General features: G+C 37.4%; 1 protein-coding gene and 1 long non-coding RNA gene across 2 annotated transcripts in view; one reads left to right on the plus strand and one right to left on the minus strand.

Annotated features, from left to right (window-relative positions):
- Positions 1 to 2,306: 2,306 nt before the first annotated feature.
- LOC125231650 overlaps positions 2,307 to 19,421 on the plus strand; it is a 48,524-nt gene continuing 31,409 nt past the window's right edge. The window contains 1 exon segment of the mRNA XM_048137144.1: positions 2,307 to 2,552. Coding sequence (XP_047993101.1) covers positions 2,476 to 2,552 — 77 coding nt within the window. The 5' untranslated portion in view covers positions 2,307 to 2,475.
- LOC125231651 lies at positions 17,751 to 19,223 on the minus strand. The gene is made up of 2 exons (XR_007177651.1): positions 18,312 to 19,223; positions 17,751 to 18,168 (listed from the first exon to the last, which is right to left on the minus strand). It is a non-coding gene; the product is annotated as an uncharacterized LOC125231651 (long non-coding RNA).

A 19,421-nucleotide genomic window follows, 5' to 3' on the forward strand; every position in this document is an offset into this window, starting at 1 on the left:
ATCTAGTAGAGGTATACCTTGACCAAATAGCGGCAGGCAAATGGAAACTAAAATATAAAAATCGTCAGAAAATTACATAAGTAAATACTTACGTTTTTTGTCGTAAAATAAATAGGTAGGTACATACATGGACATGTGATACGAAGGGGTGAAAGTCATGTGATGTTTTCTTTTTTTTTAGTATGAATAGGTAGACGTTTGACCACGATCACACCTGATGGTAAGTGATGATGCGGTCTACGGTGGAGCACGCTTACCTATGAGATACCTATTTACTCTTGCTTTAAAGAGACCTGGATTGTACTCATGTGGAAACACAGACTCAGGCAGAGCATTCCACTCCTTGGCGGTTCGCAAAATAAATGTTGAAGCGAAACGCATAGTGCGTATTTTTGGAATACTAACCGTGAAGCGATGCCGCATTGCCGATTGTCTGGTGATGTGAAAGGTATTAGGTATAAATGTTGAAGGAAGTAAGGAACGGGAGAGGAAAACCGAGGAAAAGGTGAACGAACTGTGTGAGAGATGATATGAAACGACGACTAGAGATGTATGGAAGAAAAAGATTCGCTGCGCCGACCCTTGATGACTGTGATAAGGATAAGCGAATGATGATGATGATACATCTTATGCCCGTGTTCCCAAAAAATACCCAAGTTTCATTAAGGGATTGAAAGAAAACGAAATTTTGTCAAGGCAATGTCAGTGGCAATTGAACCCAAATCCCATGAACTTCTACGATACCTACTCCTTATCACGGAAGAAAAACGAATGGTGACAATCTTAAATTCTTAACCCTAAATAAAAATAGATGAATATAATGAAATTTCATTAATCATTAGGTACATAAACCTAAATAGGTAAACCTAGGTTGTCTGGAAGAGATCGCTTGTTAGCGATAAGACCGCCTCTTGTTTTACCTCTTCTAAGTTGTTGTTTATACTTACTATGTTGTTTCCTGTATTGAGGTGTACAATAAAGAGTATTTGTACTGTATTATATTGTAAAACATGTACCCCAGTTCGCTTCAACAAGCATGTTTAATCGTATTGTTCCTATTATGTTCCTATTATTAGAGAAGTGGGCGATAGGTGTATTTGTAGCCGGCCTTATTGGGGATTACGCAAATCGTGGGGTGACGACTGTTTACCCTTTGTTGGCAGGATATTGCTTCGATAGGCAATTAATACAAGTATAGTGAGCTTCGCAACTTTTATATACTATACTGAGCCCCTAACATGCACGCCTTAGTATTCACACAAATACAAAACGAATGCGTACTTTTGGACTAAAATCCCAGAGCCGCCAGACCTTCCTCATCTTCTCAAGAAAACTTTGGGATAATGTAGAGTCGTATCGACGTTTAATGTCTGCTTATTACCTAGTTAGTAGCCCGTCGGCTATTTTTTTGGTATAAAGTCGAAATCGTTTTGTATTTGTGTACTTAAATGCTTAATACTTATAAAGGGCCGTACGATTTAGGACCCTCAATCAATCTATTTCCAATATTGCTTTATTAGGAAATTCAATATTTAGTTGTTCACGGTTCACTTTACATTGGACGTCTCCTAGCGTAAGTATACGCAATACGATATATCGTCACTACTTTTAAAAAACCTCGTATCTCACGCTGTTCCTCAAAGTTAAAACGCAGTAAGTCTATATGCATTCCATACATACTTACTACAATTTTATTTTCATTGACAGACGAAGATACAAGTTTTTTTAAAAGTAGTGACGATATATGATTGAACTGCAAACTGCTAAACAACAGATTTTCTCGACTGTACTTTCAGACGGTATAGCATTCGTAAGTGTTTGCCAATGAACGTTTGGATTGTTTGTTACAGTTTTGCTTCATGACTTTCATGAGTCATGGCTGTGACCAAAAATAAAATACGTAAATTTACGTATACCCAAATTTACTAACATTTCTAAGGTTTACTAAACGACTTTGCTGGTGTAACATTCAATTTGATCGTGGGCGCGAAAGTGTTGATCTAAAAATATCGCCACACGTGGAAACATCTGAAAATATCCGCGACCAAATCCGAGAGTCGGGCTTTTGCGGCCTAAAGCTAAGCTCGCAATAAAGGCTATTCATAAAATGGCGGTAAAGCAACCTTTACGAAAGGGCGGCTCGAGCCCGTAAGCGGTGAGTCCTAGATGGATTAGCGCGGCACCTGCGGGTCGGGCCCGAGCGGCACTGCAGCCCCGGCGCGGCGGCGCGGTCTGCACGCTCCGCGCATGCGTCCTTCCCACTATTAAAAATGAATTCCTGGCTCTGGCACTGAGTGCCGCTCGGCCGTCGTAGCCGGCTCGCGCTCGTTATTTTCGCGTGAGGCCGGGCCGCGCCCGTAAGTGCTGTGTCAGGTGTGTCAGTGCATGTGGTGACGCCCGAGCGGGCCCGGATGCGGTGCTAGCGGGCGATATGGCGCGCCGCGCCGCCCGCGCCCGCGCCCTCCACTCCCCACCATGAGCGACCTGCAGGCCACCTTCGAGTTCTCCGTGGAACTCTACAAGTTCTACAATGTCGACCTCTTTCAGAGAGGGTGAGGACCATTTTCAACCTTAAGCATATCTACAAAAAAAAAGAAAGGTTCCGCTCCTGAATGATATAAAATCAAGTTACAAACTGAATACAACCTTTAACCTTTTCTAGACACTAAATTTTAATGAAACTATAACTATAGCTAACTAACAGCACTAGCAGATAGGTAATACCTGCCTATCTTTACAAAACACATTCTTACTGCTTTACTTACAAGTCTTACAACTCAATTAGTCCTGATTGCTGAATGTACCTAGTTGTTAAAACTAAAATTGGGATTAGGCTAAAACTCGGCCGCAACAGCGTACTAAAAAAATAATCAAACACCTTGACAGTGACTTATTATCTACACCAAATCGATAACATTGAAAAACACGGCATAAACTGCGTCCACATTTGTTAACCTAGTTCTGCAATTACATAACTATTAATAAACACATGCAGTCTGATGGGTCCTTAGAGCATGTTATGACGTGGAACTGTCGAGACTAGTTAGGGAGATTTCTGGAGCCGAGGGTATTGTTTGAGAGACCCCTCGCCGGGTCCTGTCTAACTTCAAATGGAATGAAGAGCCTGCGCTCCGCAATATTGCCAAATCTTCTTACGTTTTTTTTTTCGAAGATTCGATAAGGAGATTGAAGCTCGCTTTAAAAGTATACGGCGTTCTTTAGGTTACATGATTTAACGTACGTATGCAAATCTTTGTATACAGTTTTGTTCACCTATTGAAATCGTCCAAATTAGGGGCGACTTGAAATTGAATAGGGGTTTGTATTGATTATTTTTGAATAATTTGCTGAATAATTTTTTCTCCTTCTGGCCACATAGTGGGGACGTTTATCGACAAAAAAAGGCCAAACCTTTTTTTTCTTGACCAAAGCATGAAACTTGGCACAGTTGTTCCTTATATCAAAATAAGCCGATTAAGATCGGGAGCCTTCGGGAGCCTCCCCCCTGGGGCTCGGGAGGGGGGGTCAAAGTACCGCTTCACCCGGCTTGCTTTGAAAAATTCTAACATAGCCCGTTTAGTTCATAGGTCATGTTTGGTATCGTTTTCGAGTAAATCAATAACGTAGAATTCATTTTTGGTACTAAAATTATAATTTAATGGTAAATAAAATAAAAAAAAATTAAAAGTTTGAAATTTTCATCTATGATTTACAAATTCAAGTCATCATAAATGTCAAACTGTTTGCTTTTTCTACAAATAAAAAATATGATATGAAAGCCTATTTAATATAGATTATGAATAATATAACTTTTACCCACCTTTACTAACGTTAAGTTTCATAAAAAAAACTTTAAGCCGCGCGGCGTCGGGACGCGCGAGCGTAATTTTAAAATGCCTTTATTTTAAAAAACTCTATTACAACCAGTTTAGCTATTAGGTCATGTTTAGTATCGTTTTCGAGTAAATTAATAACGTAGAATTTAGTTTTGGTACTAAAATGACCATTTAATGTTAAATGAAATTAAAAAAAAAAAAATCTGTGAGTTGCAAATTCAAGTCACCATAAATGTCAAACGGTTTGCTTTTTCTATAAATATAAAAATATGATATTAAAGCCTATTCACAAAGGATAGTACGCGTTCACCTACGCGAGCTTAGACTGTGTGCGGGGAACGCGCCTCTTTCATATATTTGATCGCCAGTGTCAGAGGTGTGTTAATGCATAAATAGAAAAAGATTCATTATTATTGACTCCGGTGTCGACAACGGCAACACTCGGGTCGGACCACACGATCTAAAGACCGACTGTACCTGTTATTTATTCATTGTAGTGAATCCTGAAAGAAATTTATATAATAGTATTTTATACAATCGTGATATAATACAAAACTTTTCAGTCGAGTACCATGTGTAGTACGGTACGAGAGTGAAAAGCTTAATTATATCACTATTGTATACAATACTTTTTCTACGAGTCATCATCTTCATCATCAATGGACGGAAATATCACCATTCATGCAAGTTAAAATTAATGTCAATAGAGTCGTTCACCATTGTATCAACATCGAATTACCTAGCAACCAATTGTTTGTAATAACCGTCTCTGATTGGCCGATAACGCGACAGATAAAAAAAATGTGTTTCAGATGCAGGAAAATTTGCCAGGTATCGCAAATTAGTATAGAAATTGTATGAAGTTCTATTTTTGAAATTATTATAGTTAACTAAAGTCAATTATAATGAGCTTATTATAATTGAGTCGGAACTGCCATAGAGTATCCAACACTGAAAAGTTAGCACTTATAGTTTAGTCTGTGGTGTCCTAATTGACAGATTACTCATACTCATACTCATACTATACATTCCCTTCACAGAAACATAGCTGGGTACATATGGAACTGCATAAAGAAGGCTCTACCCTCTTTATGCAGTTGCATCGGTTTTTGCAACCTGATTTACATTTACATCTTGTAACTTCTAAGCATATACTGGCCACTTCAGTGTTGTCTGACCAGTGTGGTACCCATTCGTCTCCTTCTTCCTTCCATCCCCAAGAAGACGGACTTGGCAAATTTTGGTGTGGCACCAACGCCTGACTCCAAACAAGAACGCCCTGAGTCCCATTTCTCAAAACTGAAAGTTACAAGTTACAAGCGGAAGTCTCTTTCCAACTTGTCATATTAGACATTGACAACCAGTTGAAAATTGTAACTTGTAGCTTCGAGAAATGGGCCCCTGGTACACTGTGCGCAGTATATGCTGATGCAAGGCAGCCTCTGAAGGAGGTATGTTCTCCAATTGTCGATCTTTTCTGGTACCTAAAGAGGTAGGTACTTCGACCACTCATTCACCGTTGCGCAACGACTTGGTCTGAAACAATATGTGCATTATCATTTTAGAGTCTACAACTATCAAATTACAACTTTTTGGTGGATCACGTAACCTTCAGTATTACCCACTTACGTTACGTATCATACAAAATTATTACAAACTTTAGTAGAATCTGATTTGCCTCTGATATTGCTCCATCTTGTAATAGTTTGACACCTTGAGTGGCCTGGCTAAGCTTCAAAGCCAAAAGAAAACGTTTCTAGATTAGACATAGTATGGGTTAGGTACGATAAACGCAGCTTGAAACGATCAACAAGGGAGAAACATGGCCACCCAAGGCTTCAAACTATTACGAGATGGAGCAATATCATAGATAGGCTAATCAGATTCTACTAAAGTTTGTAATTATTTTGTATGATAGGTAAGTGTGTAATAGTGAAGGTGATCCACCAAAATGTTGTAATTTGATAGTTGCAGAATCTGTTTAAATAAAATGACAATGCACATATTGTTTCAGATCAAGGGTCCTTACGCAACAGTGAATGAGTGCCGGAAGAACCTCTTTACTAGAAAAGATCGACACTTGGAGAACATACCTCCTTCCGAGGCTGCCTTACTTCATCATATACTGCCATTTGTCTAAGACTGGGGCTAAAGACATGCCAACCACACCCTTGCTGCCGACGCATTAGGACACCACGGACTCCACTGCCAGTCTATTGCTGGCCGAATTTTGTGACACGCTGCACTTAACGATTTAATCCGCAAGGCTCTCGGCACAGCGAACATACCGACAACCCTCGAAACTGTCGGCTTGTCAGCAGCAGACGGAAAGCGGCCTGATGGTTGCTCGCTTTTGCCTTGGTTTCTGGGACGACCCTTGGCGTGGGGCGTGACCTGTGTGGATACCTTGGCTCCGTCCAACGTCTAATAACGCTCGGCCCAGAAACCAGGGACTGCTGCTGCAAAACGCCCAGTTTAAACGCGCAAATATGCATTTTTAAAAAACAACTACATATTTGCGGCAATTGCATTTGAAACATTTGGACCATGGTCATCAGACACCAAGCAGTTCGTGAAGGAAGCTTCCACCAAACTTGTCTGGGTGTTTGGTGACATACGCATAGGCTTTTACATCATATTTTTATTTAAAGAAAAAGCAAACAGTTGACATTTTTGTTGACTTGAATTTTGAAAATTATAGATGATTTTTTTTTTTTTTTATTTACCATTAAATTATAATTGTAGTACCAAAAATAAATTCTTTGTTATTAATTTACTCGAAAACTATATCAAACATGACCTAATAGCTAAACCGGGTCTAATAGAGTTTTTAAAATAGAGGTATTTTAAAATTACGCTCGGCGGCGTCCCGACGCCGCGCGTCTTAAAGTAATTTTTTTGTGGAACTTAACGTTTGTGAAGGTGGATAAAAGTTATATTTTTTATAATCTATATTAAATAGGCTTTCATATCATATTTTTTATTTATAGAAAAAGCAAACAGTTTGTCATTTATGATGACTTGAATTTGTAAATCATGGATGAAAATTTCAAATTTTTAATTTTTTTTTAATTTTACTTACCATTAAATTATAATTTTAGTACCAAAAATGAATTCTACGTTATTGATTTACTCGAAAACGATATCAAACATGACCTAATAGCTAAACGGGGTCTAATAGAGTTTCTAAAATAAAGGCATTTTAAAATTACGCTCGCGGCGTACCGACGCCGCGCGTCTTAAAGTAATTTTTTTGTGGAACTTAACGTTAGTAAAGGTGGATAAAAGTTATATTTTTTATAATCTATATTAAATAGGCTATCATGTCATATTTTTTATTTATAGAAAAAGCAAACAGTTTGTCATTTATGATGACTTGAATTTGTAAATCATGGATGAAAATTTCAAATTTTTTAATTTTTTTTTATTTTATTTACCATTAAATGATAATTTTAGTACTAAAAACGAATTCTACGTTATTGATTTACTCGAAAACGATACCAAACATGACCTATTAACTAAACGGGGTAAGTTAGAATTTTTCAAACCAAGCCGGGTGAAGCGGTACTTTGACCCCCCCTCCCGGGCCCCAGGGGGGAGGCTCCCGAAGGCTCCCGATCTTAATCGGCTTATTTTGATATAAGGAACAACTGTGCCAAGTTTCATGCTTTGGTCAAAAAATTTAAGGTTTTTCAATAAACTCCCCAACTACTGCCACAAAACAGAAAGGAATTGAATGGGGAGACCCACAGATTGATGTCAATTCGTTGTAAGATAAAGGCCAGTCAATTCGGCGCTGTCACTTTTTGCTTTTTTTTTTTTTATGGACTGATCGGCGATTGACCCTAGTCACACCTGATGGGAAGTGAAGACAGAGTCTAAGATGGAGCTCACCGATTCAGTAATAGCCTATTCACTCTACGTTTAAAGAGACCGAGGTCGTATTTTTCTGGGAACACCGATGCTGGGAGCGCATTCCATTCCTTTGCAGTCCGCATTATAAAGGATGAGGCAAATCGTTTTGTGCGGATAAATGGAACACTAACCACATACGGGTGCATTCGTTCCCCTCGCCTGGACGTCCGAAGATGGAAAGGAGAAGGAGGAATTAGGTCGTGCAGTTCTTGAGCGCACTCCCCAGAATGTATCCGGTAGAATATCGACAGACAAGCGACTCGACGGCGATGTTCTAGGGTCTGCAATTTAGCCTTAATAGTAGGGTCATCGCCGAAGATTCTATGCGCCCGACGCTCTATCGCATCCAGGGCCGCCAGCTGATACTTGGCGGAACCGTCCCAAAGGTGCTTTTCATTAGCAGGACGGTATCGTCCGGCGAAATCCGGCGACCTGATAGTGGACTCTTTTTAAAGTAGGTACTCGTTAGCTGCGCTAAACGGAGTTGCCACTTACACTTTCTTTGGACGGAAAAATAATAGGAATTTAGACCTCGACCAGTAAATGAGAAAGCGTCAGATTATATGTACGAGTAATAATCGACTGACGCGAAACGAAGAATGTTTTTTTTGTACTTACTTAGGTACTTTTTACCAGAGAACATTTACGAGCACTATGATGTGTGGGAATCATAGTTTCTTTTTCCTCCCCTAGCGAGGGGGGAAACTTGGCCCTTATCACTAAGCCCACTCCGACGTGTCCATGGGCGGCGGTGATCGCTTACCATCAGGCGACCTGTCTGCTCGTTTGCCTCCTATCCCATAAAAAAAACGTTTCAATCTTTTTGCCAAATTCCTTAGGTACTGCTTGTAAACAATAACTTCTTAATTACTTACATCCTGTGGCGCTACAACCCTTTGTGGGACTTGGCCTCCTCTACAGTGCTTTTTATTTGATAAGATAAGATAAGCATTTATTGCAAACCATGGTATACAAAGTCGTTTACATAGGTACAGATACAAGGGATCACATGGCACCCTGGTAGGGAATGGCAATTTTTCTTACACTATTTAAACTTTGCTCCGGTCGTTTGCCCCCTTTTTCCAATTTGAGTACTTTCAGTCTATCCACCATTTTCTCGGCTTGTCTTATGGTGTAAACAATAAAGTGCAACAAAAGCTTCGACTATAAACTTAATTTTTCTTACAATCTCAAAATATTACAGTAAATAAGAAATAAAGCGTTTTATGAGCAATACTTAGGTTAATTACCCTGGTTGCATGCTGCATGCATTGCATGCGAGCTTCTTTTACGAATAATTTATTAAAAGGTATTTCATTGCCTTTATCGGCACTTAAGCACGAAGCTTGAATAAACTTTAAAATCGATTTGGTTAATAATCATTAATATCATAATAGAAAAGCTGAACGAAAATGGTGTTACATGCTCGACAGAGCATCGTTTAATCCCTAGTAATGTGTCAAATTAATAAGTAGTATAGAACCACAAGATACAAGTAAATCTCGCCTTAATGGTAAACGACAAAGAGAGAAGTTTTACTAAACACGCTCACATATTATTATGTTGTGGTCACAGCAAACGCTTGACAATTAATACCCCTGATTTACTGGTCACAAATAATTGCAAATGACCCACAGAATATCAGAAAATCATTCAAGGAAATTCTTTCCAATCATCCTCTACGTCAGCAATTCCCGAAAAGTTTGTACATTTGGATCACGTCTTCGATTTTGATAAAAATTGGTAGGCTGATAGAGTCCATGATGCTGAGCAAGATTCACTAGGTTTCCCAAAATGTCCTAGGTTGATTGTATGAAACTTTCCTACTTTCTTACCGAAAATGTATAGAAATCTGGTAACAAAAAAACCGGCCAAGAGCGTGTCGGGCCACGCTCAGTGTAGGGTTCCGTAGTTTTTCGTATTTTTCTCAAAAACTACTGAACCTATCAAGTTCAAAACAATTTTCCTAGAAAGTGTTTACAAAGTTCTACTTTGATGATTTTTTTCATATTTTTTAAACATATGGCTCAAAAGTTAGAGGGGGGGGGACGCACTTTTTTTCCCTTTAGGAGCGATTATTTCCGAAAATATTAATATTATCAAAAAACGATCTTAGTAAACCCTTATTCATTTTTAAATACCTATCCAACAATATATCACACGTTGGGGTTGGAATGAAAAAAAATATCAGCCCCCACTTTGCATGTAGGGGGGGTACCCTAATAAAACATTTTTTTCCATTTTTTATTTTTGCACTTTGTTGGCGTGATTGATATATATATTGGTACCAAATTTCAGCTTTCTAGTGCTTACGGTTACTGAGATTATCCGCGGACGGACGGACGGGTAACTTGCTCAGCATCATATAGCCATACGATTTTTTTAAAGGTTACTTTACATTGTAATTTCGTTTAAAACCCGATAGATGTCGCTCGCATGGATTAGCAGGCCAGCCATCAAGGAAGATGGGCTCTTAAAACACAGCCCATAAAGTATTATCGTAAAAACATGCTGCGGTGCCATAAAATAATGCTTAAAGGACGTAACTCACTTCAAATTTTTAAAGTACAAGGAACCTCAGCAAAGTGAAATTAGGTTGAATTTAGAGAGGAAATTCTAAGAAAACTATGAGATTGCGACAAGTCATCGCTGTAATAGAAGACAGGGTGTGATATAGGCGAAAAACAAAATAAGTCGCACTCGGGAAGTTGATAAGTTTTGACAGTCATGCTGATTACGGGGTAAAAGTTTGGAGACACTGGTTAGAGACAAGGTCGTGCTTTATTTCAAGTTTATAAGTCCTTGGGTTAGTGATATATACTTCTTTTTATTATGAGATTATTTAATTTACAGGTTTAAAAAATATAGGTACCTAGGTATGTTTTGTTTTACTTCTTGTAATCAAAAGTACCTATCACAGGTTGTCAAATATTTCTATATTTAGTGAGAGTATAAATATTTCCTTGTTAGCAAATCATTCCTAAGAATAATATGAATTTGATACAATCACAGTAATTATAGTTCTTGTAAGTAAGCCATTTTTTCAAAGTTGTCCGTCCATCCACACGTATTTGTAACAGGGGTATTTTTACGCGATTCATACTCAGAATCGCGAGGTCTTTCGATCCTGATAGGAGAAAAAAATTGTTCCAAGATTTCCATACATTTTTCAAACCTTTCATTCCGTTACCACCATACAAAATGTATGAAAAAATGTTAACGGAATTGGAAAAAACCTTGGGACACTTTTTTTCTCCTATTAGGATTGAAAGAGCTCGCGATTCTGAGTGGAAGCCACATAAACTTTCCAAATCCAAAAAAAACAACTTTGAAAAAATGGCCTAAGTACCAAATTGAGATACATTGGTCTGCAATTATTTATTTATATTTTGAATTAAAGAATACCTAGATACACATTAAAAAATATAAAAACTTTGAAATTATTATACACTGCTATGTAAAAAAAGCATTTCCACACGAGTTTATTGAACCATCTGAACATCGAGTGAATGTGTCACAGTCACGGCTATTTTTACAATGTTTACTGTATTTCAACAACTTAATAAAATCGCCTCTCAACTATAATTTCCTCGTGAAACTCGAAGATGCGCACACGCCACGGTTCCGTGACCTAATTTCAGTGAAAACAAACATATTGTTTTTGTGTTAAATTTAGAGATTTCTGCTTTATTTCATGGACAAGTTGTACTGACAGTAAGTCGCTGAGACGATGTATATTTTAGACGAGCATTCGGTAATTCTACATAAATGTAGTTACTTTCTCAAATAAACTTACTCTGCTTTCCGTAATAAGTACCAGTTTATTTGTGTGCTGAACATAGATTGTTTTGGATATTTTGTCGAGTAGTACACAAAGTACAAGAATTTCTTTCCAGGGCACGTAGCCAAAAGCATAAACTCTTACGATAATACCTTATCGTAGCTATCTATATCGCTCTTCCGTATTGAGGCGACAGAGCCAGACTGCATTTTGATCGGCGTCTAACGTCAACGATGTCATTTTGGCTAGGCCGGCAGCTACCCAAGTAGCACAGATAGCTGTATAACTGCACACATCAGGGTCTATTCGGAGCTTTACGCTTTTAGCACTGTTATAAGAGGGTTCAGAGGAACCTTCAGCTGCATAGTAGCATTCAGTGAAATTTAAACAGCCTAAGCAATTTATTCAGCTGTTATACAGCAAATGTCTGTTACTTGGGTACTTAGGTCGATCTGTGTAAGATTATTTAATAATTTTATCCATGTTTCACAAAACATGGATAAAATGAGTTTTTGCTATGAAACATTTACTTGCTACGAGTATGAAACATGAAATACTTTTTCCCCTCACTAGCACGGAAACACGTGTTTTGTCCTTTAATACCAGCGGGTAAAAACGCATTTTATCCACTAGTGGGTAAAGTAATTTGACCTTGAATAAAGTCAAATTAATTACTTTAAAATTGATAAAAGTAGGTGAATCTAGTAATAAAGATGATTTACCACCTGTGGAACTACTGGAAGCAGTGGTAAACGCATTTTTTGCGTTGTAGTTTGCTCGCTATAGTGAGGGGAAAAGTTTTGTTACACGCAAATGTATTTTACGTGTGTTAAAAAACTCGCAAGTTCAGGATTCTATTCGATCGCTTCGCTCGTGGTTCAACTATAGCATCCTTTCACTTGCTCGTTTTTCAATTCCACACTCGGCGTTAAAATACAACTTTGCCCCCTTGTATAACAAATAACTATTATGCACGTGACATCATGATCGATGGTAGTCTAGCACAAAAACAAACATTCGTTTAATAGTAAATGGTGACGAAGCGAACTACTAACGAAATTAGTGACAGTTACTAACTACCCAATAATGAGTATATCGAACCAGGAAAAACAATAACAGGCCGCCATGCATTAAACATATCGGGTTAATGTATTATTCATCACTGGTTCACACGTGTGGACGAATAGGCGACAGCCCCTACTGATTGTAGTTTTCAGGAAAATTCCGATTGATATTATATATTTTTACCCTCATAATATTTTATTTAGTCTTCACCATGTTACGGACAACGAATGAATAATTAAATTGAATTAATAATTTAAGTATGTACATATATCGTCGCTTAGCACCCATAGTACAAGCTTTGCTTAGTGTGGGGCTAAGTTGAGCTGTGTAAGGTGTCCCCAATATTAAAAATAAAATAAAATAATTAAATACTTAGGTACTCACAATTTTTCTGTCTTACGTAAGTGTAGTTACGTAAATAAAGCTTCGAGATAAATTATGTACTCATTTTCTATGTACGTCAAAACTGAACATAGAAAGCTACACAAGACAAAGATATCCACCATAGCTCCTGGACTTTTTTGTAAACTATTCAAAGAGAGACAACCCTTCCAAACATTTTTTTCTATGAAATAGGAGGCAAGGAGCAGGCAAGTCGCCTGATGGTAAGCGATCACTGCCGCCCATGGACACCCGAAACACCAGAAGTTTTGGAGGTCGTTGCCTGCCTTTAAGATGGGTGTACGCTCTTTTCTTGAAGGTCAGGCCGGAAATACTGCAGGCGACAATTCATTTTACAGTTTAACTGTTCGGGGCAGGAAGTTTCTGGAGAAACGCACATTGTATTGTTATTACTGTTATTAGTAAACTAGGTAGGTAAAAGCCTTTTTGATAATTAAACTGATCTTAACTCATCTCAATTTAATTAAACGGTTACTCGTCAAGTGTATGAGTGTGTGTCAAAGTGCATTACTCGTCATCAATACGACTTCCTAATTTTAAGTTAAGGAAGGATTTTAAGATAAGTAATACTCCGAGTTCCTATTGAAAACAGTAATTTGATTCAACCCCAACAAGTTAAGAGGTCGTTGACCTTACCCCAAATTGATCATGATGAATTCCTATTATGTAGGTAAGCCCCTTAATTGGGACTGAAATTTATCGTTATACGTCAAGTATAGCGAGGGTCTTGCACACGGTTTTTTTTTTTTGCTACCTTATTTATTGTAATTCATGCAGTGGAATTAGAAATAAGTTTACTTGAGTGACAACTAGGGAACAAATCAAATTATTTTATTGAATATTTTTGATTTGTTATTTTTTCAAGAAGTCACACTACTATATATAAATTATAAATTGAAATAGATATCATACACGAAAGAAAAAACGGCAAGGCCCACTGGTGGCCGAGCCGGGAATCGAACCCGGGTCTTCAGCTTACGCGGCTAACGTCTTTACCACTAGACGCGTTTCAGGCGGGCATGTGGTCTAGTGGTAAAGACGTTAGCCGCGTAAGCTGAAGACCCGTTTTTTCTTTCGTGTATGATATCTATTTCAATTTATAATTTACTTGAGTTAAATTGAAATCTTACTACATTTACTCGATTAATTTAGGTAGGTATGTTTTAGGTAAGGTCGATACGGGTACCTAAGTGCGTTTTCACATTACCCGATCCGATATCGGATGTCGGGCCTATTATCCCATACATTACACGCGCCATATTGTTTTTTTTCCATTGAAACCCTTCCATCTGATATCGGATCGGATAATGTGAAAACGGACTAAGTGTGTCATAATGTCACAAATGACAAATCTGTACACTTCCCCTTGTGACACACTTAGCCGTATTAACCTTACTACATTTTTATCATAAAAAACTTTCTTGCAATTTCGACTCAAATTTACATTGATTATTAACATATAGATAGATTAAGAGAAAAACTAAAACGCTAAATATTTAGAACATTCAGGTATCTAATCGAAATCGGCATATGAATTATGCTAGAAACCATCGGTTATTGTTTACGACTTTTTGAGTGTTTTTTGTCCACCACCTCCTTAATATCCGATAGTGCGCCCCAAAACACAATCTCTGACGTCATGGCACTCATATTATCTACACGTATAATTATAATATGAGAGTATACATATATTTACCTGGCCCTCTCGACCTACATCAAGTAGGCGGGGAGACAGTTTATTGTCCGTCTATCTACAGCGTGTGGAATTGTGGATTCCATACGGGCGAATAATGTATCCAGTTGTAGTATCTAACCATACAAATCATATAGTATAATCATTTTATTAAAAAGTGTTATTAATTAAGAGTAATTATTTTTTAAATCTGACCAAGCAGCAATGTACGCCGTCCATATTAACTTAACATGACATAAACGTCATGTCGTAATGACGTTTATGTCATTACGTAGGTAGGTACGCTAATTGATGTGGACGTAATACATTGCGTGCTGAATTATTATGTATGAAAAAAAAAATCTCATCTATTCAATAAAAATACCATGTAGTAGGCTCCTTAGGTCCAATACTAATCGTTATTCAAGTATTCGCCCGTATGGAATACACACTCTGTATACTCTATTGTATCTATTTTAGGGCAGTGATGGGTTCATACTAGAACAATTTATTACGTATATGACGACAGTTTATTTGAGGAAAGCTGTAGGTAGGTAGTTAAATAATATTTATGCTATTTTCAAATAATGTTAATTAATTTAACTAGTCTGGGCTTCTCTGCCTTTCTTTGCTATGCCTTCCTTGTGTGTTTTTTATAGAATTTTGTCTTTTCTTTTTTCAAATAATCTATTACTTTTGTTTTTGGAATAAAAGCTTGCGGTCGAAAAAATACGCAATTACTATCATGTAGGTACAGTACCCACTGAGCATGAAACTTACAATAACTTGCAGTAAGTTTACATACCTCACATTTGTAAGTTTAGAATGTAAGGTCGGAGAAATATGACAACAACATTCAACTTATTGGTAATTTGAAACTTTCAGAAAATTAGTAGTGCTATATTATTGTAACATGACAAATGAAAACTAATATTATAATATTGCAAGGATGTTTTGATTACAAGTTATTTAAATGTTCATTTATTACATTGCTGCAACAAGGTATTAGCTATATTACATATGCAACGTTACAGCAACATTAACTTTTAAACATCAAGTTTTCAATGTTACTTCAATGTCTAAACTTAAAGTTTCCCAAATGTTCAAAATCAATATTACTGCAACTGACCACTTGAAATATTGGTTTTATGCAGTTGCTGCAATATCACAAATTAAGATTTACTTCAATAAAACCTTTTGATATAACCGGCATATTTATTTTGTAACATTACAGGTAATTATAAATACAATGTCACAGCAATTGCTTTTTTTAAAGAATTCATTTCTCAATGTTGCACCAATTTGTAATATTTACGTTTATTGAACATTTAACATCAACATTACAGTCATTGACCGTTTTAAATATACGTTTTATAATTTTGCTGCGATATCACAAAATTAGCTTTCTTTCAATGAGTCTATTTATAAGGGCATAACATTACGGTAAATTATAAACAGTGTAAATGTTTAAGCTAGATTTTTTTACATTGTTTTTCTACTCCTCTTTTGGAGATTTCACATTCGGTTATTCTCGAGAAAATTCAAAATTGTTATTTCTTGATTAAACTATACCTACTCTGTCAAACAAGTCTGTCAATAAATAAGAACAAAGTAAACTATATGCATCCTATTCTTTAGGTGCGGTCGCTAGACGGCGGACGCAGATCTGGACAATGAATATACACTTAACCGTGCAAATTATCGGTCGACGGTCGCAGACGTGGCCTTGAGCGCATGGACGTCCGATCGAAATCTGGCTCGCTGGATGTTTTGGTCAGCCGAAGCCACGTCCCGAAGACCGTGCACACTGATCGGTCGCGGTCGCGGTCGCTCGACGGCGGACGTCCGCGTAGTATGTTCCTAGCTGTAATAGTTTTCTGTTCTGAGATTAAAGCTAGGAACATACTACGCGGACGTCCGTCGTCGCGCGACCGTGGACGCGGATCTGGATAATGAATATACACTTAACCGTGCAAACTATCGGTCGAAGGTCGTGGACGTGGCCTTGAGCGCATGGACGTTCGATCGAAATCGGGCTCGCTGGATGTTTTCATCAGCCGAAGCCACGGCGTGATACTCTGCAGCCGTACCACCTCGCTTTATTGTGCTCAGATTACCATGGTGGAATGTACCTCTGACGTACCTCTTGTACCTCGTCGGAAATTAAATGTACTGTACATGTAGTTTACCAGAAATATGGGTTTAAAAGGGGTCCGACTGGGGAGTACTACTCCCCAACTTGAAGTTAGGTTCTGTAGACCCTGATGAATAGGTCAGATGGAGAAGGCGGTATTCCTAGGCATGGCACACATAGTGTACCCTTGTTTCGCCGATAAACTTTTCATCGACAACAAATCATCAAAAAATTTTGTTCGAGTAATTTTGTTTCAACTACTATTTATTTGAAATTTTCTTAGGTATTATAAATACTATTCCAGTATTCAACTAATATTTCGTCATCACCCAGCAGCAGATGGTTGCTCAAGACAGAATGGCGTGAAAGAATCTTGTAGGGGCTCTGCACCTCTGGGGTGTCCTTAGGATAGGCAACATAATATATGACTACCACTTTACTTTAATTCCCTCTTCTAAATATTTTATATGTACAAATAAAGGCCTTCTAACACATGTCCCTCATTGACTAAGTTATTTATGATTCAAAAATTAAAGAAAAAGAGAAAAACGAGACAATGATTCATGGTTAAATACAGCATTATCAAGTTGTTGGTGAATGCCAAATATATTGCGACATGTCCTTATTCTCATAAGTAACAATAACAACCAACCTGTCGGTAGTAACTTAGACTGCTAAGCCACAGTCCTGGGTTTGAATCCTGGTAAGGGCATTTATTTGTGTGATAAGCACAGATATTTGTTCCTGAGTCTTGGATGTCTTCCAAGTGTATAAGAGTTGTATATAAGTACCTACACTACAACACAAGCCTTCTTGAGCTTATCATGGGACTCGGTGAGTCTGAGTAAGAATGTCCTATATTTATTTTTTTAGATCTGGCTGTCCCCGACTTGTGCAATAAGGTTGAAAATAAGGTTGCTTTTAATGATATTGAAAGCCATTCAATCATAAAGTAGTCACTATATTTAGAACTTTTAGAAGAGATGTTAGAGATGCAATCCTTTATACAAATAAAACTAAAATATATTTAATAAAATATTTAGAATTAGTATAGATCCTGTGGTTGAACAATGATGGTACTGAATTTGAAGTCTTCTGCTTGTGATGGTTCTACCTGATTATTACAAATATACTCTTGCCAGGGGAGGCTCACTCAACTTTTCTTTCATACATTCCGGCAGCCGCAAGTCCTGGCTTAGAGTTTGATGACCGTCTCCCTGCACAATAGAACTCAAAGTTGCATGCAGTCCGTTGACAGGTTGATGATGATGACAGTGCAGAGCCTTCTGTACTTGTACTTTTATAATTATGTGCTCTTGCTTCTGTCTCAGAACTTGCTTCCTTCAAATGATGGGAGGATCCACTGTAAAATAGAAGAGGTAGATTAACTAACAATAAATAATTATTATATTATTAGACCTGTGGCCCGTCTTTCGAGAAACGGGCCCCTGGTATTTAGCAATATAAACAATTCATACTAAAAGAAAGAATATGGTTTATACTTACATAAGGTTTTCTTTGGTGGACAAACAGGTGTTTCTTTAGCTTTCCAGAATGGTGAATTTACCAATACTGAAACAAGTCTTCTTCTTGTTCTTTGATTCTTTCCACTTCATGTAGGGCTGACAATTCAAACTGACACTGACAGATCTGTATAATCACTACATTTTGAGTTACGTTTTGATCCACATAAAATTTCATAATATATTTTAAAAAGTATTTTTGTGTCATTAATAATTGTTGTAGAAAGAATATACATTTAAAGTGAATCGATACTAAATACAATGTGATGGTAAAATATGCACTTTAAATACTTTTTAACATTCTAGAGTGTAAAATCTGAAAATGAGTTATATGGTTTCACATATTTCGTCAATCGAAACGAAACGTCAAGGAGTTTTTGTTATGCTGACAGCACTGTAACGTAATTATAGCACGACCAGTGTTGTCAGTTCAGAGATTTTTCTCCGATTTGCGGAGAATTTGAGCCTCTAGCGGAGATCAGATACAATCGGAGAATTTCGGAGATTATGAAAAGGTCTCTAATTTTTTGAAGTTAAACCGCTCGGTAAACCTGAATGCATGAATTAAAGATATCAAAATATTCTCAATGTTCTGTGCATTTCTGATATAAAAGCGTTAATTAATTAAAAGTATTAATTCACTATAAACATTTTTCTTTGTTTAAAGACGGTCAACCAAATCTCGGCAGTAAAAAAGCCGGCAATGTAGAAAAATGTATCCTAAACATTGAAGTTGGATGAACGGAATCATCGAGGAGCCATAACACTTAAATTGACCGTCTCGAAAGCCTGCTGGCGTCCACCGTCTGAAAAATTCATAATCTGAATTTGGATTTGTATGACAGATCTAGTGCACGGATTTCCATACAATTAGCAACTGTCCGTGTTATTTTTTAATATTATGTTTTTTTTTTCAGATCGATCTGACAGATTGCGAATAATCTGAATTTTCATTGCACTCGATCTGATTTCATTTTTTTTATACTACGTCTGTGGCAAACAAGCATACGGTCTGCCTGATGGAAAGTGGTTACCGTAACCTATGGATGCCTGCAACTCAAAGAGTGTCACATGCGCGTGGCCACCCCATTAG

Source organism: Leguminivora glycinivorella, chromosome 12 (genome assembly GCF_023078275.1).
Source record: "Leguminivora glycinivorella isolate SPB_JAAS2020 chromosome 12, LegGlyc_1.1, whole genome shotgun sequence".
Classification (NCBI taxonomy): Eukaryota; Metazoa; Arthropoda; class Insecta; order Lepidoptera; family Tortricidae; genus Leguminivora; species Leguminivora glycinivorella.